Source organism: Coregonus clupeaformis, chromosome 3 (assembly GCF_020615455.1).
Source record: "Coregonus clupeaformis isolate EN_2021a chromosome 3, ASM2061545v1, whole genome shotgun sequence".
Lineage (NCBI taxonomy): Eukaryota > Metazoa > Chordata > Actinopteri > Salmoniformes > Salmonidae > Coregonus > Coregonus clupeaformis.
This window is the reverse complement of record NC_059194.1, coordinates 43048464-43070205: the sequence shown is the minus strand read 5'-3', so window position 1 is coordinate 43070205 and position 21742 is coordinate 43048464. Positions and strand designations below refer to the sequence as shown.

Genomic DNA, 21742 nt, shown 5'->3' with positions numbered 1-21742 from the left:
AGAATAGCAACAAAAAAATCCAGAAAAATCCATGTAAAATTTTTTATACATTTATTTGCATTTTAATGAGGGAAAAAAGTATTTGACCCCTCTGCAAAACATGACTTAGTACTTGGTGGCAAAACCCTTATTGGCAATCACAGAGGTCAGACGTTTCTTGTAGTTGGCCACCAGGTTTGCACACATCTCAGGAGGGATTTTGTCCCACTCCTCTTTGCAGATCTTCACCAAGTCATTAAGGTTTCGAGGCTGACGTTTGGCAACTCAAACCTTCAGCTTCCTCCACAGATTTTCTATGGGATTAAGGTCTGGGGACAGGCTAGGCCACTCAAGGACCTTAATGTGCTTCTTCTTGAGCCACTCCTTTGTTGCCTTGGCCGTGTGTTTTGGCTCATTGTCATGCTGGAATACCCACGACCCATTTTCAATGCCCTGGCTGAGGGAAGGAGGTTCTCACCCAAGATTTGACGGTACATGGCCCCGTCCATCGTCCCTTTGATGCGGTGAAGTTGTCCTGTCCCCTTAGCAGAAAAACACCCCCAAAGCATAATGTTTCCACCTCCATGTTTGACGGTGGGGATGGTGTTCTTGGGGTCATAGGCAGCATTCCTCCTCCTCCAAACACGGCGAGTTGAGTTGATGCCAAAGAGCTCGATTTTGGTCTCATCTGACCACAACACTTTCACCCAGTTCTCCTCTGAATCATTCAGATGTTCATTGGCAAACTTCAGACGGCCCTGTATATGTGCTTTCTTGAGCAGGGGGACCTTGCGGGCGCTGCAGGATTTCAGTCCTTCATGGCGTAGTGTGTTACCAATTGTTTTCTTGGTGACTATGGTCCCAGCTGCCTTGAGATCATTGACAAGATCCTCCCGTGTAGTTCTAGGCTGATTCCTCACCGTTCTCATGATCATTGCAACTCCACGAGGTGAGATCTTGCATGGAGCCCCAGGCCGAGGGAGATTGACAGGTCTTTTGTGTTTCTTCCATTTGCGAATAATCGCACCAACTGTTGTCACCTTCTCACCAAGCTGCTTGGCGATGGTCTTGTAGCCCATTCCAGGCTTGTGTAGGTCTACAATCTTGTCCCTGACATCCTTGGAGAGCTCTTTGGTCTTGGCCATGGTGGAGAGTTTGGAATCTGATTGATTGATTGCTTCTGTGGACAGGTGTCTTTTATACAGGTAACAAGCTGAGATTAGGAGCACTCCCTTTAAGAGTGTGCTTCTAATCTCAACTCGTTACCTGTATAAAAGACACCTGGGAGCCAGAAATCTTTCTTATTGAGAGGGGGTCAAATACTTATTTCCCTCATTAAAATGCAAATCAAGTTATAACATTTTTGACATGCGTTTTTCTGGATTTTTTTGTTGTTATTCTGTCTCTCACTGTTCAAATAAACCTACCATTAAAATTATAGACTGATCATTTTTTGTCAGTGGGCAAATGTACAAAATCAGCAGGGGATCAAATACTTTTTTCCCTCACTGTACGTGTGTGTGTGTGTGTGTGTGTGTGTGTTTGCATATGTTTGTGTAACACCTTGTCTGTATAATGGGATGTAAACAGGCCAATATTCAGATTCCATCTGTGGCAGGACTAATGTATATTTCAGAGATTCAGAGGTGCCATCAGTCAGCCTGTGACAGCTACAGATGCCTCCCTTCTGGAGGAAACTCCATCACAACACCCACACACACACACTCACAGACACATGCACGCACGCACGTATGCACATGAACACACACACACACTCAGTTGTTGTGACGTTCTATCCTCCTGACATCTGAAATATTTGATCACATGCTTGCATGCATGTTAGAACTTGTCCTATTTTTCCTAAATTGAGTCAAACTGAGAAAACTCCCAAACTGCATTGATGTTCATCATCAACCCGAGTTCTGGAGGAGGCATTTCCGTGCGGCTGCACTGTACTGTGCTTTGCACTCTGTCGACTGCTGTTTAGAAATAACAGCCTGAAGTGGTGCAGAAGAGTAGCCACTCGACTGTGGACTCCACTACCAAGTATGCACTACAGAGTGTGTGAGGGTGGCTAACTGCATCCTTAGGCCACAGGCTTCCAACAACAGTACTTGATTGAAAATATTATATTTTCTAAAATACAGCAGAGCCAGTAAAGAGATGACTCATGGTATTGTGTCCTTTGAACTGATGCCTCTATAGTCATGATAGCTCTAGTTAATACTCGGTAGACTCACTGTAACTGCATACGATTGCTTTGAACTTTAAACTCGCTATAAATGCCTTAATATAGTCAAAAGTCAGAAAATATATTATCTTCATTGTCTGACTTTGTTAGTAGGTATGATAAAATATATGTGATAATAAATGTAATAAAAACTGTCATCCTGAATTTAGTCAACCTGCAGTGATTTGTTTGATTTGATATGAAACATGCAATTGAACCCATAAGTTTATGAATGTGTTTTAGTGTCAGTTTGAGTCAGGGGTTGGAACCAAAGTCATTTTCCAATCATTAAGTTCTGAACAGAACTGTTCCGACCTGCAAAATAAAGTTCTGGTTCGAACCAGTTTATATCATTCCTTTCTGTTCCTTTTTAATACTAGAATTAAAAAAAAATAATATTGCTCTGACATGTTTTAACTCATGCCTCCCTCTGTCCTTCACTTTTCCTAAATATGTATATATAACACACTGCCGTTGTTAGAATCTTAATATCACAAACAGAACTGGAGTTATAACCAGTTTTAGGAGGGCATGTCATTTGTTTGAATGGTTTTCCCCCGTTGCCCCTCTTTCTCCCAACAGAAGGGCCTGCTCCTCTCCTTCTTCCAACAGTTGAAAGTGCAGTGCCCAGTTGAAAAAACCCCACCTGACAATTGCCTTGAAACTTAACCTAAACTATACCAAAACTAATTTCACACGTATAATAACAGATTAAATAAATTAAGTGAAGTATGATGGGGAGAATGGGTGAGTTGATGAGCGAGGGGAAGTGAAAGAAGCATAATTATGTAATCACCAATTGTGAATGAAGAACAGTGCAGGCCAGTCTATTGTATTGATCCATTCTAATTATAGGCTTAATCTTAAAATGGTATGTACCCTATATCAGTTTACCCAATCAAAGCAGTCTTATCAGTCTACTGTGCGTAATTGTACATGCTGAACGACTTTTGATGTCTGGGAAAATATCCACATCGGGCAGCAGGCGCGAGTGTCAGAGAATGTGGTGATGAGGCTTGTGGAACCTTATGTTGGCAAGGGGAGCAATGTCACCATGGACAATTTCTTCACTTCACTGTCATTGGCGATCAAGTTGCTTGCAAAGAAAACAAGTCTGGCCAGCACCATGAACAAAGTGAGACGGGAGCTCCCTCCCTCCAAAATAAGGCACCTGCACAGCCGTTGTGGAGCAACAGTGCCGAAGAATGACAAGACAACTGGGCACAATCAAGAGAAAGTTGGATACTATTACACACTACAACTAAACAAAGGTATGTAAAAGTGTGTAAAGCAAGTGAAAGTTACGAAAATTGTGTCAACTGTAAGGACAAGGAATAACAGCTAAATGAAATCCAACTAATGCCATTGCGTGAAGATGCACACGAGCACAAACTGACAATAATTGACTATTTTTGACTGCTGTCATATCAACACTTATATTCATTATAATGCCATTTTTGCTTTTGTGCTGAGTTTCACTATTTATCAAGGCCACTTGTTGCTTATAATGATGTTTAGGCTACTGATGTTTTCATCATTTGACCGTTAGTTTTGACGGTGCTTCTTGGTGGTTGGGGTATTTTTTATTTAATTTTGTTGATATAAAAATAAGCTGTTACCAATGTTCCAACGCATATGCTTTCTCTTTCATTGTTGTAACAAAGGCACTGCACAAAAATACCAATTTGAACACTTGAATTTTGGTGTTTATTTAGTTTTTAGTTTTTTACATATAGCTTACAGTAACATAAACTAATTAAAATGCTATTGTGTTATTTGAAATAAAATACAAATCGTATTCTAATGTTACCCAAGAACCTTCATAACCAACAAAATTGTTATTTTTTTCGACATTAAATGACTTCACCAATCAGTGCGGATAGAGCAGCTTGCTATGGAGTGGGCAAGCTATTGTTGTTTACATTCGTGATGGACAGACAAGTGTAGGGCGCGAGATGCAACTGACATTTTGCGGGTGGGGAGAGAGCGAGAGAGGGTGGAGGAGGAGGCTTCACTTGAAGTGCTGGGCATCTTGTTATGACATGCATTATCAGAATTAGCTAGGCCCACAGAATTGTACCTATGGAGTAGCGGCTTCTATGGGGGAACTTTGAATGTTTTTGAATTTCAGAGAGTTGGCTTAACGTTGGACCAGAGCTAGCTAGCTAGCTAGCTAACAAGCTTGTGTGTGCAGAGCTGCACCAGAATTAAAAACACATCTTACCTTTTTGTAGTTCATAAATCCAATGTGAAACGTGATAACTATAGTATCCTTAATTAACAAGTATTGAAAAAGTTATTCTGTAATTAAAAATCTCTCCCTAATTTCTGAATCACGCTTGTACAGTAGCATACACACACACACAGGTAGCCTACACTGAGCAGGTAGCCTACACGGAGCAGGTAGCCTACACGGAGCAGGTAGCCTACACGGAGCAGGTAGCCTATACGGAGCAGGTAGCCTACACGGAGCAGGTAGCCTACACTGAGCAGGTAGCCTACACGGAGCAGGTAGCCTACACGGAGCAGGTAGCCTACACTGAGCAGGTAGCCTACACGGAGCAGGTAGCCTACACGGAGCAGGTAGCCTACACTGAGCAGGTAGCCTACACGGGAGCAGGTAGCCTACACTGAGCAGGTAGCCTACACGGAGCAGGTAGCCTACACGGAGCAGGTAGCCTACACTGAGCAGGTAGCCTACACGGAGCAGGTAGCCTACACGGAGCAGGTAGCCTACACTGAGCAGGTAGCCTACACGGAGCAGGTAGCCTACACTGAGCAGGTAGCCTACACGTAGCAGGTAGCCTACACGGAGCAGGTAGCCTACACGGAGCAGGTAGCCTATACGGAGCAGGTAGCCTACACGGAGCAGGTAGCCTACACTGAGCAGGTAGCCTACACGGAGCAGGTAGCCTACACGGAGCAGGTAGCCTATACGGAGCAGGTAGCCTATACGGAGCAGGTAGCCTACACGGAGCAGGTAGCCTACACGGAGCAGGTAGCCTACACTGAGCAGGTAGCCTACACGGAGCAGGTAGCCTATACGGAGCAGGTAGCCTACACGGAGCAGGTAGCCTACACGGAGCAGGTAGCCTACACTGAGCAGGTAGCCTACACGGAGCAGGTAGCCTACACGGAGCAGGTAACCTACACGGAGCAGGTAGCCTACACGGAGCAGGTAGCCTACACGGAGCAGGTAGCCTACACGGAGCAGGTAGCCTACACTGAGCAGGTAGCCTACACGGAGCAGGTAGCCTACACGGAGCAGGTAGCCTACACTGAGCAGGTAGCCTACACGGAGCAGGTAGCCTACACGGAGCAGGTAGCCTACACTGAGCAGGTAGCCTACACGGAGCAGGTATTCTACATGCACACACACTGGCAAAGATTTTCAGCTGGAAGGCAGACACTAGAATATGTTTCTGTGTGACAGAGTGAGGGCTTTGTTGCGTTTTTTTGTGGGACTGAAAAAAATGCCCGGAACGTAAAAGAACGTTATTAACCAGTTCCCATGCTTATAAAATAATGTTTCTCTTCCAGAATAGTATAGATCACGTTCGTACCTAGTTCTGATTCTGTTCCTTGAAAACATTTGTTATTTTCCGGTTCTCTGTTCTGTTCCCTGAACCGGTTCCAACCCCTGGTTTGAGTTGGTAATGAGATTTGTCAGATGGGTCATGCTGGTTATGTAGATGTGTTAGTGTTAAAGGTCAGGTGACAGGTCATGTCAAGATTATACCCCATCCTTTGACCTCCCTGACAGCTGACCTCTCACCATTAATCAGTAGAGCATCATCACTCCAGGTAGTGACGTGTGTGTGTTTGTGTGTGTGTGTTCACAAGTGTGAGTGCCTACAGTGTATGTGTGTATACAGTACGTGCATGTTACACATGTACAAGTTTGCGTCCCTACAGTGTGTATATATGTGCATGTCTAAACATTTGTACGGGTGTACATGTGTGTGCGTGCATGTGTGTCTGCATGTACGTAATACGCTGACAGAACCCCAGCAACCAGACACCCTGTCTCACAGGAACTATTGAACACGTAACATACCAGCAGTAGCCTTATTGACACACTGGACATGTAGCATGGATGGGCCTCCTCAGCTTCCACCTGTTTACATGTATCCCACTCCACATGTATGTGTTAGGCTATGGTTAAACCCAGCACTCACAGAAACAAAACACGACAAAAATTATTTTAATAAAAGTTCAATTTGTCTTAGTCCAAAAACAACTGAAGAAAAGGAACAGAGTGGGCTAGTCGGCTCCGGAGGAAGGAGAGGCTGAGGCAGGCAGGCAGGCAGGCAGGCAGGCAGGCAGGCAGGTAGGCAGGCAGGCAGGTTGGGAGGTATGTCTGAACTGAAGACAAAACAAACGACAGGTTAAGGAGAGTAAAGAGCTAGGCTGAAGACAAAGACAATTTAACTCTACTGGTGAGCCAAGTTACCGCTCTAGTAAGAACAACGATCTGGCGCCGGTGGAGAGCCATGCCCAGGAATTAGTAGTGCAGGTTGATGAGAGAATAGGATGCAGCTGTGTAGGCAGGAATCACTGGAAACAACCCGCAGCTGCACAGGAGAGGCAGATCCTGAGCACGCCCCCCGATCCACTCCAGACACACACCGGCAGACGCACCAACATAATGGGGACAAACACACATACAGATACAACAGACAAAGAGGGGACAAAACAAGGAGGAAGGGAAACAGAAAAGGGAGAGACAAGCTGCCCACTTAACAATATGTGGGTTTAGTCTTGTCTGAAGTTAAAGCAGTGAGATAAATTTAGAAAATGAATCAGTTATTGAATACAAACCTGGTTCTATCCCCAGCTCTGGGACTGGAGAGCCTTAGGGTCTGGCTGGATGGACTTCTAGCCTTGAGAGTTTTGATGACATCGTCCTGGAGGGCCTTTGGGTTGTATTGATCTTAACAGGCGAAGGAAGGATGGGGGAAGGGATGGAGAGTCAGAGGGAGGGATAGAGGGAGGAGAAATCAATGGGGTTGCTCTGCTGATTCAGTTGCGTTGGTCAGATGTGTGTGTGTGTGTGTGTGTGTGTTGTTTGTGTGTGTATGTATGTGTTTCTGTGTTTGTGCATGTGTAAGTGTGTGTGTGTTGTGTGTTCTAGTCTTAGTCTAGTCTTTGCTTAGTATCAGGGGAGTTGATTTAGTAGCTAAAACTCTCACTGCTATACAGCTCAGTGTAAACTGTAAACGGAGTCATTCTCAGTACTGTGCACAGTATGTTTCCTCATCCCCCTCTCATCTTCTCATCCTGCCAACAACAGAAGTTAATTTCTCCTCACCTCAGATGTTACAACAGAGGTGGATTACGAGACTGTTGATCACTTCTGTCTTTTACTGTCGATCCATACGCTTTACACATTCTACTTTCATTTGGATCCAATTATCACTAATATATACTGTTGTATATATTTTTATGGGATTTGGCTTGTTACATTACAATACGTGCCTGGCTGATTCAGTCAGATTTCCTCACTCGCTCTCTCTCTCTCTCTCTCTCTCTCTCTCTCTCTCTCTCTCTCTCTCTCTCTCTCTCTCTCTGCTCTCTCTCTCGCTCTCTCTAACGCCCACAGCTTCACTGAGCGCACGTCATCTCTCTTTCATTCTCCAATCTCTTTCAGTGTATTCCCCATATTTTCCTGTTCTTTCACTGATGACTCACACTGCTAATGTGTTTGCCTTTTGGTGTCGTCACGCCCGCGCACACACACACACACGCACACACACGCATGCACACACACACACACGTATACACACACACACACACACACACACGCACACACACACGCAATCTATTCGAGGCAATTACATCAATATCAAATATTCATTACCTGGTGTAAAGTGGTTGCCGGGGTCTCTAACCCATGTTGGCCAGGCAATCGAGCAGCGGTCCCCGAACTACGCTGACAGCAAGATCAATGGCACATTGTGAATGTCGTCCAGGATGCCATTCTGGCTCTAACTGCCTAACATAAAAAAGCCCTGCGGCTTCCATCTTGGCTCAAAGCCACTGGTGTTTACGGCCCCGGTTTCCCAGTTTCCTCGCCCCTTTGGGGAAACCCATGGGGAAATCACCAGTCAAATGTAGGATATGTACATCTCCTCTGAAATATGTATGCCAGGTAATAAAAGCGGTGCATATGCAGCATGTGGTGGTATTTAGACGCAGACCTTTTAGGAGAAAGTGACACCCTAAAAGATGGATGTCGCCATTGTGTGTGGGTGTGTGTGAGTCATAAAATAAAGCTATTGCTTTCTCTGCATTGATTCTTTCATGTTGCTGTTTATGTAGAAGTTGACATTTACTTTGCGATGCAAAATGGCGAGATGGGAAACGTTGGCTCGCGTGGCTCTGGGGGGTTTCATACAGTGGTTTTTATGAGGAGCTTTGAGGGAGGTTTTCGATTATAGAGTTGTTGTGTTGTTGTGGCCTGACCGATGCTCTGTCTTTTCATCTGTATGTGTGTGTCTTCTTTATCTGAGCGAGGTTTAGTGTACTCACTGACACTCCCTACTCACTGACATTCACTCTGGTTCCCTTCAGTGGGACTTTGTTCGATACACGAGGCAAAGGTAACTCTGTTCCCGGAGTCATTGTGTGTTGTTGCAGGGTTTTGTTTCAGCCCAGCATAAAAACACCTGATACAACTGGTTCAAACAAGACAGGCCTACTCATTTGGCTATTGTGTGTTTGACCCTCTTTGCTTTGTGTGTGTGTGTGTCTGTGTGTGTTTCAGACGTGGGGTTTAACTAACACACTCTTCCTGTATTGCGTTTATTATGTGTTTGACGGTCTTCGCTGTGCATATTTGTGTGTGTGTGTTTGACGCACTATTTGCTAATGTGTTTCAGGCCTGGTGAAGCTGGGAATCCACTGTGTCACGTGTCAGAAAGTGGCCATCAAGATCGTCAACAGAGAGAAACTCAGCGAGTCTGTCCTCATGAAGGTAAGACCGTGGGCTTGATACTACATGTTACAATGGAGAGCCGTATGTATGGCCTTTGTTGTTATTGTTCGAAAAACATTTACATTTTACAGACGCTCTTATCCAGAGCGACTTACAGTTAGTGAGTGCATACATTATTTTTCTTTTCATACCGGCCCCCTGTGGGAATCGAACCCACAACCCTGGCGTTGCAAACGCCATGCTCTACCAACTGAGCTACATCCCTGCCGGCCATTCCCTCCCCTACCCTGGGCCAATTGTGCGCCGCCCCATGGGTCTCCCGGTCGCGGCCGGCTACGACAGAGCCTGGATTCGAACCAGGATCTCTAGTGGCACAGCTAGCACTGCAATGCAGTGCCTTAGACCACTGCGCCACTCGGGAGAGGGTAAGAGGGTAATATGACATGGCCTTCCTGTTACTGTAGTAGAGAGAGTAGAGTGTTGCCCTGCAGTGTCTGACGGTATGACAGGAGGTCTTCCAGGGATAGTGCTGTTATGTAAAACAGATTAATAGCGATGCCCTCCTAACCTTTCATAGCTCTTTATGTTTGTGTATGTGTGTTTGTGTGTGCATCTTTGTGTCAGTGTGTGTGTGAGTATTGGGGCCTATGAATGACAAAGTATGTTGAGCAACACTTCAGCGTTTCCTCATTAGACCAGTCCCCATCAATAGCCAGACTAGACTTCTCTGCAATAATAAGCCCTTATGGGGGAGCATACCATGGGAGTTAGGAGAATGGAGCAGGCCTTAATCTGATCTATTATAATTACCTTTCATGGGATGCAGCATATTCAGGAAATCACACTGAAGTATCTCATTGGGATGTAATTGGATCGTGGGCAGATTTAATTTGAATGGGGTGTAGCACATACATACAACATACTGTATGTGCTCTCACATGCACACATACACGCACCACATACACACAGGATGAGATCATCACTTAGCATGCACGCACACACGCTGGCACACACACACACACACACACACACACTTCAGTAGTGCCAACACTTCAATATCCTGAGAGTGAGATAGATGGTGTACATGCGCAGGAGGTTAGTGTGGTGCTTGGCACTATCACACTGCTTTGTCCTCCGCACAGAGAAAGGGTCACAGGCAGCCATGGGTGACAAATGTTCTTAATAAAAACACCCTGGCTGTGTGTGTGTGTGTGTTTCTGTGGACTAAATATCCTGACCCCAGTGGGCCCACTAGGATGTAGTGGGGAAGATTTTCTGTTGACAAAGCTTTACTTTCCCTCATTCCCATGGTCACCCCTCAGTAGGGCAGTTAACCGTGTGTGTGTTTTGTCAGTCTGCACAGGAGTGTGTGCACTGTGCACTAAGCAAAGCAGTGGAAAGAAAGAGTAGAGTTTGGTAAGATGTGTGTGTGTGTGTACAGTGTGTGTACAGAGTGTGTACAGTGTGTAAGCGTGGCAGCAGAGTCAGCCAAACGGGCCATTTCAGAGCTGCTGCCTCTCCTTTCCGCTGGTGTTGTTCTTTCAGCCTAATGAGAGAACGAGTGGGATGGAGGAAACGGGAGAAAAGAGTGGAGCATTACTCCACCCATCAGGCCTTCTCAACACTTTAACCCTCTCACTCTTCATTTCCACGGCCTTGGTTTAGTTGATTAATGGATCGTTAACTCTGATTAGGGTGTGTGTTTGTGTGTGTGTGTGTGTGTGTGTGTGTCTGAAGTTAGTTTGAGTTGAATTACACATGGAGTATCTCCCTTTTTTGTCTCTTTCCATCATTATATCAGGCTTTATATTTCAAATTTGTTCAAATCTTTCTCTCTCTCTCTCTCTCTCTCTCTCTCTCTCTCTCTCTCTCTCTCTCTCTCTCTCTCTCTCTCTCTCTCTCTCTCTCTCTCTCTCTCTCTCTCTCTCTCTCTCTTTCTCTCTCTTTCTTTCTCTCTATCTCTCTCTCTCTCTCTCTCTCTCTTTTTCTCTCTCTCTTTACTCTCTTTCTCTCTCTCTATCTCTCTTTACTCTCTCTCTCTACTCTCTCTCTCTCTCACTCTTTCCCATTCTCAACATTTGAGGGGCTTGTTGTCATAGGAACAGGGAGTGATTGGCTTTGGAAAGGGGAGGGAAGAAAATGACATGTCTTCCCAGCGTGAGTTATTGGCCGTCTGTCTTTCCCCCTACACAATGCAGATCCACCAGACGACACACCACACACACACTCCGAGACAACAACATGTTTAAAACACATTCCCTTCCTCTGTTGTTTCGCCTCAAAACTAATTCATGTAGAGATAGCTTGCAGAGCTCTATCATACTATCCAGGTCTGTGCCCAAACAGTTTGAGCTTCTACTTCTAAAAATCCACCTTTCCAGAAATAAGTCTCTCACTGTTGCCGCTTGCTACAGACCCCCCTCAGCCCCCAGCTGTGCCCTGGACACCATATGTGAATTGATTGCCCCCCATTTATCCTCAGAGTTCGTGCTGCTTGGTGACCTAAATTGGGATATGCTTAACACCCCGGCCATCCTACAATCCAAACTAGATGCCCTCAATCTCACACAAATTATCAACGAACCTACCAGGTGAAGTTAAGAACCAATATACACAAGCAGTCAGGAAAGCAAAGGCCAACTCTGCACCCTCCGCTGCAACTTGCCCATGCCCCCCCCCGCTTCTCCTTCACACAAATTCAGACAGCTGATGTTCTGAAAGAGCTGCAAAATCTGGACCCCTACAAATTAGCTGGGCTAGACAATCTGGACCCTTTCTTTCTAAAACTAGCCGCCGAAATTGTCGCAACCCCTATTACTAGCCTGTTCAACCTCTCTTTCGTAACGTCTGAGATCCCCAGAGATTGGAAAGCTGCCGCGGTCATCCCCCTCTTCAAAGGGGGTGACACTCTAGATCCAAACTGTTACAGACCTATATCCATCCTGCCCTGCCTTTCGAAAGTATTTGAAAGCCAAGTTAACAAACAGATCACCGACCATTTCGAATCCCACCGTACCTTCTCCGCTATGCAATCCGGTTTCCGAGCTGGTCATGGGTGCACTTCAGCCACGCTCAAGGTCCTAAACAATATTATAACCGCGATTGATAATAGACAGTACTGTGCAGCCGTCTTCATCGACCTGGCCAAGGCTTTCGACTCTGTCAACCACCGCATTCTTATTGGCAGACTAAATAGCCTTGGTTTCTCAAATGACTGCCTCGCCTGGTTCACGAACTACTTCTCAGATAGAGTTCAATGTGTCAAATCGGAGGGCCTGTTGTCTGGACCTATGGCAGTCTCTATGGGGGTGCCACAGGGTTCAATTCTTGGGCCGACTCTTTTCTCCGTGTATATCAATGATGTCGCTCTTGCTGCTGGTGACTCTCAGATCCACCTCTACGCAGACGACACCATTTTGTATACATCTGGCCCTTCATTGGACACTGTGTTAACAAACCTCCAAACAAGCTTCAATGCCATACAACACTCCTTCAGTAGCCTCCAACTGCTCTTAAACACTAGTAAAACTAAATGCATGCTCTTCAATCGAACGCTGCTGGCACCCGCCCACCCGACTAGAATCACCACTCTCGACGGGTCTGACCTAGAGTATGTGGACAACTACAAATACCTAGGTGTCTGGTTAGACTGTAAACTCTCCTTCCAGACTCACATTAAGAATCTCCAATCCAAAGTTACATCTAGAATCGGCTTCCTATTTCGCAACAAAGCCTCCTTCACTCATGCTGCCAAACATGCCCTCGTAAAACTGACTATCCTACCGATCCTTGACTTCGGCGATGTCATTTACAAAATAGCCTCCAACACTCTACTCAGCAAATTGGATGTAGTCTATCACAGTGCCATCCGTTTTGTCTCCAAAGCCCCATACACTACCCACCACTGTGACCTGTACGCTCTTGTTGGCTGGTCCTCACTACATGTTCGTCGTCAAACCCACTGGCTCCAGGCCATCTATAAATCACTGCTAGGCAAATCCCCGCCTTATCTTAGCTCATTGGTCACCATAGCAGCACCCACCCGTAGTCTGCGCTCCAGCAGGTATATCTCACTGGTCATTCCCAAAGCCAACACCTCCTTTGGCCGCCATTCCTTCCAGTTCTCTGCTGCCAATGACTGGAACGAATTGCAAAAATCTCTGAAGCTGGAGACTCTTATCTCCCTCACTAACTTTAAGCATCAGTTGTCAGAGCACCTTACCGATCACTGCACCTGTACACAGCCCTTCTGAAATTAGCCCACCCAACTACCTCATCCCTATATTGTTATTTACAGTGGGGAAAAAAAGTATTTAGTCAGCCACCAATTGTGCACGTTCTCCCACTTAAAAAGATGAGAGAGGCCTGTAATTTTCATCATAGGTACACGTCAACTATGACAGACAAAATGAGAAAACAAAATCCAGAAAATCACATTGTAGGATTTTTAATGAATTTATTTGCAAATTATGGTGGAAAATAAGTATTTGGTCAATAACAAAAGTTTCTCAATACTTTTGTTATATACCCTTTGTTGGCAATGACACAGGTCAAACGTTTTCTGTAAGTCTTCACAAGGTTTTCACACACTGTTGCTGGTATTTTGGCCCATTCCTCCATGCAGATCTCCTCTAGAGCAGTGATGTTTTGGGGCTGTCGCTGGGCAACACGGACTTTCAACTCCCTCCAAAGATTTTCTATGGGGTTGAGATCTGGAGACTGGTTAGGCCACTCCAGGACCTTGAAATGCTTCTTACGAAGCCACTCCTTCGTTGCCCGGGCGGTGTGTTTGGGATCATTGTCATGCTGATAGACCCAGCCACGTTTCATCTTCAATGCCCTTGCTGATGGAAGGAGGTTTTCACTCAAAATCTCACGATACATGGCCCCATTCATTCTTTCCTTTACACGGATCAGTCGTCCTGGTCCCTTTGCAGAAAAACAGCCCCAAAGCATGATGTTTCCAGCCCCATGCTTCACAGTAGGTATGGTGTTCTTTGGATGCAACTCAGCATTCTTTGTCCTCCAAACACGACGAGTTGAGTTTTTACCAAAAAGTTCTATTTTGGTTTCATCTGACCATATGACATTCTCCCAATCCTCTTCTGGATCATCCAAATGCACTCTAGCAAACTTCAGACGGGCCTGGACATGTACTGGCTTAAGCAGGGGGACACGTTCTTGCACTGCAGGATTTGAGTCCCTGGCGGCGTAGTGTGTTACTGATGGTAGGCTTTGTTACTTTGGTCCCAGCTCTCTGCAGGTCATTCACTAGGTCCCCCCGTGTGGTTCTGGGATTTTTGCTCACCGTTCTTGTGATCATTTTGACCCCACGGGGTGAGATCTTGCGTGGAGCCCCAGATCGAGGGAGATTAACAGTGGTCTTGTATGTCTTCCATTTCCTAATAATTGCTCTCACAGTTGATTTCTTCAAACCAAGCTGCTTACCTATTGCAGATTCAGTCTTCCCAGCCTGGTGCAGGTCTACAATTTTGTTTCTGGTGTCCTTTGACAGCTCTTTGGTCTTGGCCATAGTGGAGTTTGGAGTGTGACTGTTTGAGGTTGTGGACAGGTGTCTTTTATACTGATAACAAGTTCAAACAGGTGCCATTAATACAGTTAACAAGTGGAGGACAGAGGAGCCTCTTAAAGAAGAAGTTACAGGTCTGTGAGAGCCAGAAATCTTGCTTGTTTGTAGGTGACAAATATTTTCCACCATAATTTGCAAATAAATTCATTAAAAATCCTACAATGTGATTTTCTGGATTTTTTTTCCTCAATTTGTCTGGCATAGTTGACGTGTACCTATGATGAAAATTACAGGCCTCTCTCATCTTTTTAAGTGTGAGAACTTGCACAATTGGTGGCTGACTAAATACTTTTTTTCCCCACTGTATGTTGCTCTTTTGCACCCCAGTATCTCTATTTGCACATAATCTCTTGCACATCTAGCATTCCAGTGTTAATACTAATTGTAATTATTTTGCACTATAGCCTATTTATTGCCTTACCTCCATAACTTGCTACATTTGCACACACTGTATATTTTCTGTTGTATTTTTTTTGTTGACTTTATGTTTTTTTACCCCATATGTAACTCTGTGTTGTTGTTTTTATCGCACTGCTTTGCTTTATCTTGGCCAGGTCGCAGTTGTAAATGAGAACTTGTTCTCAACTGGCTTACCTGGTTAAATAAAGGTGAAATAAATAAAATAAAAATAAATTCATACTTTGGCATTTTCAAAAGGTTTGATATTCAACGCAAGTGTACTCCGGAATCCTGATGTGTTTCTTTGTTTAAAAGGCCGTTGCAGCATGTACACTACAGTATGCATCTGTTCATTCATCTTTTCAGTTTGTTTGTGTGAATGTGAGCGCGCATACACTTGCGCATGTCTTTCTACCCCTCCTTCCATACTCCCCTGGGCTCTAACATTTACATCACAGAATCTATACTTATTTTCTTTCTCTCCCTTCATCAAAAATGAAAGACGAAACGTATTTCCCGTCTACTGTCTCTCATGTTGGGATAAACTGTCTTCTCCATCCCTCCTTCCTCTTTGTTTGTCTCTCTCATCTCTCTCCAACGCTCTCTGGCCTCTGTAGCAGCATTAGCAATGCATTTGCATGTGTTTCTGCATTTGCATATGTGTGTGTGTGTGTGTGTGTGTGTGTGTGTGTGTGATCCTAGACTGACGCTGTGTTTGCAACAGCTGAAGACAGTCTGAGCACACAGAGACCAGAGACTTGACATTTAGAGACCGGAGGAGATGAGAGATTGCAGAGCCAGAGTTCACCACCTAACATCATCACCAGCACCCTCTTGAGATATAGATGTCATCCCTGGCATTTAGACTAAGAATACAGTAGGGCTCCCGAGTGGCGCAGCGGTCTAAGGCACTGCATCTCAGTGCTTGAGGCGTCACTACAGACCCCCTGGTTCCATTCCAGGCTGTATCACAATCGGCTGTGATTGGGAGTCCCATAGGGCGGCGCACAATTGGCCCAGCGTCGTCCGGGTTTGGCCGGTGTAGGCCGTCATTGTAAATAAGAATTTGTTCTTAACTGACATGCCAAGTTGAATAAAGGTTAAAATAAAATAAATCGAGTGAGATTAGACTCATAATCATTGCAAATTATACAACATAGCTGTTCTATACATTTACAATAATGTAATCTCACTCCATAGTATAACTTCCACTGCAATATTATACGTTTTCCAGGTCCCCAGGACATCGGGAGATGCCTTGTGCATGCAATGTCAATATCATCCACAAGGTGCAACGCGAGTGCTTGTTACCATCTAGTAGACTCGAGTTAGGGCATTGTGGATGGGGATAGAGGAAGAGCTTAAACCGCGAGCTACGACTCCAAGGATTGCGGGTTCAATCCCAGTACTAGGCACTTCAGTTTGAACCCTTTCCAAACCTTAACCCTTACCTTAACCACTCCAAATTAATTCCTAAACTTCACCATCAAGTTCTTCCTGTTTGTACCCTATCCCAAACCTTAACCCTTACCTACTTTCACTTCACCCGTAGACGTTTATCCCCGCCCCCCTGGACAAATGTTGAATACTGAAGTGAGACCGTGAGATCTTGTTGTATAATGAACCTTCACTTGTCCTACAGTGACACAAGCTGTGGGGTTAGAACATACACAGAGGTGTGGATGTCCATTGATGTACAACACTAGTGTGGGCACAGTCACACGGACGTGCACACACACTCACAGTACATTGTCAATTGTATTTTATGTCTGTGAGTGGGTGTGTGTGTTTGTGTGAGTGAGTGTGTGTGTGTGTGTGTGTGTGTGTGTGTGTGTGTGTGTGTGCGCGCATGTGTGTGTGTTGTCCCTGGGCCCAGCAAGGGGTCTGGCATCCAGACTTTAGTCCTAAGGGAACACTTAGCCTTTCTAAGCCAGCGAGATGGTGGAGATGGGAGGGAGGGAAAGGGAGTCAGTCAAGGTGGTAGGGATGGATGGGGTGTGGAGAATGGAGGGATGGGGGCTGGGATGAGGAGAGGGGGCTGCTGGCTGTAAGAGGACCACCTGGTGAGACCAGATAAGTGTAGAAAATATGACATGATAGCAGGAAATTGGTTGTGTGACACAGAGAGGGTGGATGTATGTGTTTATATAAGCCACTGTAGAGATTCTCTTGATCTTGGTCTTAAAGTCTCTTGCTTGACTAGAATCATTTCATCACTGCTCTCAACGAGTGGCTGACTTAGTTAATGGTATCCATACTTGGTTAATTGTGTTGATACTACTGAGTGCTTTTTTTACACACTGTGTGTGTGTGTGTGTGTGTGTGTGTGTGTGTGTGTGTGTGTGTGTGTGTTACGTACGTGTGTGACAGTTTATATGCATTTACAGCTTAGTGAGTCTATATCGTGTGCGTGCATGCGTCCATACATGTGTGCGTGCATGCTTGTGCGTGTGTCTATGTCTGAGTCATTGAGAGAGATGGCGCTGGTGGAGGGGGTTACCGGGTGCGGAGGCTAAAGAGAAAAATGGGGATGAAATGAAAGAATACAGATTGCAATCCGCCACAGAAGAGAGCATCTGCCCTTTCTTGATGAATCACAGCTGACAATCTGTTTACCCTGATATCGCCATGACAGCACCATCACTTCCCCTTCTCTCGCTCTCTCTCGCTCTCTCTCGCTCTCGCTCTCTCTCTCTTCCTCATTTAAATTCAATTCAAAGGGCTTTATTGGCATGGGAAACATATGTTTACATTGCCAAAGCAAGTGAAATAGATAATAAACAAAAGTGAAATGAACAATAAACGCTCTCTCGCTCTCTCGCTCTCTCTCGCTCTCTCTCGCTCTCTCTCGCTCTCTCTCTCTTGCGCTCTCTCTCTCCCTATCTTTCTCTAGCTCTCTGAACCCCTCCCCCGCTCTTTCCCTCTCTCTATCTCTCTCTCTGTATGATTATGCTATAATGTATTCTGTGTGATGTAGTCATCATCATTGCGGCTGGGAACTGAGGAGACGCTCAGCTAGCTATTTCTCAGCCCGTCACCTCCAGACCTCTCATATGAGAATGAATGGCCTTCATAGCTATAATTTACATACCACCAGGAGACCTTGGAGTTACAGAGTGCAGACTAACTCTAAGTGTCTTTCATATATCTTAAGAGTATTTTTTATTTTATATATTTGATTGGAAACTAGATGGGAACATACGAGTCAAACCGTTGTCACTAATAAACAATCTAATGCTTTAAACTAGGGACTAAATTCAATCAAATCCTCAAATCTAATTTGTTCTTCCTCCCCTGATTGTTTAACATGACACTATGTAGTGACAAGCATATGGTGGTCTGCTATTTGAATGAGTGTTGCGTGACTGCATCAAATACCCAGTATTCCCAATGTCTACCTAGAACATCGTCCAGCCAACTCGCATCAAGCCAACACAGCCAACAAGTCCGACAGCTCCAGACTCATTCATGCTCATTCAAAACTAAACACAGTCCAACACCCCATCCTCTCTCTCTTTCTCTTCCTCTCTCTACTCCTACAGTAGGCTGTCCTCTCAAAGCTCATTGGAGAAGGAGGTCCAGGGGAGGGACCTTGGATCCTCTCCTCCATTGTACTTTGAGACAAATTGAGGAAACAAGGTCTGAGGAAGCAAGGATTTGACAGTAACATTTTCGGACACAGCCCTAGTTATCACAGCAACAGATGGTGGTTTGATTTCTGAGCGGATGTTCCAATTGACTTTCCTCTCCATGGCCCTCAGCTCCGTATCGCATTTCAATTAAAGTGGGATTTGGAAGAGCTGCGAACGAGCGGCTCCCCAATCAATCTTCATAATTCACTAAGAATGCTCAGCCCACGCAGAGCTAGGCCATTGATTGGTCAGGAGGGGCAGGATGGTGTGATTATTGGATGGGTCTGTGTGTGTGTTTGTCTGTCTGTGTGTGTGTGTGTGTGTGTGTGTGTGTGTTTGCCCCTGAGTAACTTGCAGAGGATGCAGAGAGATGAATGTCAGTCAGTTTGGCCTTCCTCTGACATCTTTGTGTGAGCGAGAGAGAGGGTGTGAGTGTAAAATCCTCTGCCGTAGGATAGCTGTAGGATTATCTGTTCATTGACACTCTGTGTTGACCGAAGAGCAGCTTGTTTGATTCAATGATGTGTGTTGTTGAGGATCTGTGAAGGTGTTATTGACTCACCTTGAACCCACACACTCTTCAACGTAGGACCTTAGTCATTGTCCATCACACTGTAGAAGACTTCTCTGAAGAGCAGAGCCATTAACACCACATCTCAATTTTTCTATAACTCAGGAGGAAGGCTTGCATCCATCTTTTCTCTCAACCCACTTACATAATATATACTACATATTTAGTAGTCCTCAGGGTCCACTAATGAACACATCACTGATCCTCAGTGTATCTTTAATCTCTAGAGATCTTCACCAGTTTTATTACAGGGCTTTCTGTATATCCTCTGACCACATACCAATACACACGCATGCACACACACACACATTCACACACACACGCACGAACACACACAAACACAAGCACTGAGGAATGATACAGCAGCAGACACACAGCTGTCCAGGACCAGGTCCCTCTGTGGAGATGGTGAATGGATGGGTGTGCCGAACTCGCTCAGGGGTTCAGTATGACAGCACCATCAATTGATGAAGACCTCTCTATACAGTGCACTCGGTTATGGTGTGTGTCTGTGTGCGTGGGTGTGTGTGAACACTTTTCTTGCAAAGGGAGTTGGTGGGCTGTGTTAGGGAGATTACAGACTTCCTGTGGAAGAATTTCCCAGTGATCCCAGTGCTCAGAACACTGCTATTGGGAGAGAGGAAGAGCCTAAGCTTTACCAATCTATTAACACATGTGAGACACTGTTTGCAGTGTGTGTGTGTGTGTGTGTGTGTGTGTGTGTGTGTGTGACAGAGAGAGAAAGACTAAAAGCGCCACCTATTTTTGTGTAGATCTGCATTGTGCATACCATTATGCATTCATTCGTCTCTATCCCGGTAATTGTTTGGATGTGTATAAGAGTGAATTGTGTATGGTTTTGCATATCTGTGTCTAGTTTTGCATATGGATCTTTTGTTAAGGACTTTGTGTTGGTGATAATGAACCTGTGTTAATCCCTCAGAGTTAATGCATAGAGACAGTAGCTAAATCCCTGATGTAAGTGAGATCATTGGTGATAATGGAGTTGACTGTAGGAACAGTAGTGCTTTATTAACACATTATTACCAGGGCTTTGAATAGGATCATTGAATAGGATCAAATAGCCTATGTCTGCCTACCTGGCAGAATTTTTGCAAACTCTGCAATTACATGAGCGCTACAGAAACATCGCTAACCAAACAACGGTCTCTTGCTGGTGCCACTTGCATTAAAGGGTAACTACACCCCAAAATCCAAATTTCTTACATTTTTTTCTGACCTCAAAAGTAGTCTCCTTATGCAGTTTAAGCATTGTTGTGGACTTAGATCCTCCAAATTATTATAAAAAATGTATGACTCTCATGCTGTCTCTGTTTCTTAGATGATTCTGTTTTCACTGAATACTAACACAGTCTGTTTGGCTAATGATATAAATAGAGGGAGGGGAAAGAGAGGGACAAGGGATAGAGGGGATAGGGAAAGAAAGAGGGAAGGATGCAGCGAGAGGGGAAGAGAGAACATCTGCACTCCTCCAGCTCTTCTAAAGAAATGGGTATGACGCATGACGTACACACTCACACACACACTCTCATACTCCTCACAGGGGGATGCCACTTGCGCCTTTGACGCACCCTGTCTCGTTAGCACTGATTAGCCCAATCATGAACTACATGCATCCACAGCCAACTACACTACCCACAATTCCCTCTGGAAACCACAGGCCGTCTCAACCAATCAGAGCCTGAGATGCTGGGACTGGGACTAGGGCTACTATAGTCAATCAATCACATCTTATTAGCCTGAGTGGCACATTGTTTTATAACAACTGATTATAAAGGTGAGAGAGAATGGTAGAAGCTTCTTACAGCACAATACATCTTCTTGAGGGAGTTAGTCTTGGTACTGAGCAGTGAAAATACATGATAATTTTCATCAGATGTTGCACTATACACGCACCATGGTGTATGAAATATGCTACGGCTGGTTTTGTTCAAAGAGACCATTATGTATGACGCGCGCACACACACACACACACACACACACACACACACACACACACACACACACACACACACACACACACAGACACACACACACACACACACCTTCTCTCAGGAGCCTACAGGAGCAGCTGTAGACCTGACACTTTGTCTCACCTCATTTCTCTAAGGTCTGTTGTGTGACCGCCTCTCCCCCATCACCCCACGTCTCACCACTTTATTACTACACATTAACACACCATATGTGGAATAATTGAGCATAATAAATTGCGTTGTCTGTCTCCGTCTCCATGAGAGGGTAGGGGGTGGGGCGTGGGGGGGGGGTTGTTTACCTTGTACATGGGTTTAATTACCGGCACTGAAGTGTGTGTGTGTGTGTCACTGATCCATGGAGATGAAAGGGGGGTTGATAGGGGGGGACGGGGGGGGTTATTAGATATGAC

The 21742-nt window shown here is 45.1% G+C and overlaps 1 protein-coding gene across 4 annotated transcripts in view; it reads left to right on the top strand.

The window, feature by feature from the left end:
• brsk2b (BR serine/threonine kinase 2b) overlaps positions 1 to 21742 on the top strand; it is a 153681-nt gene that overhangs the window by 69293 nt on the left and 62646 nt on the right. For all 4 annotated transcript variants that reach the window (XM_045208750.1, XM_045208751.1, XM_045208747.1 and 1 more), the window contains exon 2: positions 9091 to 9185. In XM_045208750.1, coding sequence (XP_045064685.1) covers positions 9091 to 9185 — 95 coding nt within the window. The remainder of the gene's footprint in view (positions 1 to 9090; positions 9186 to 21742) is intronic.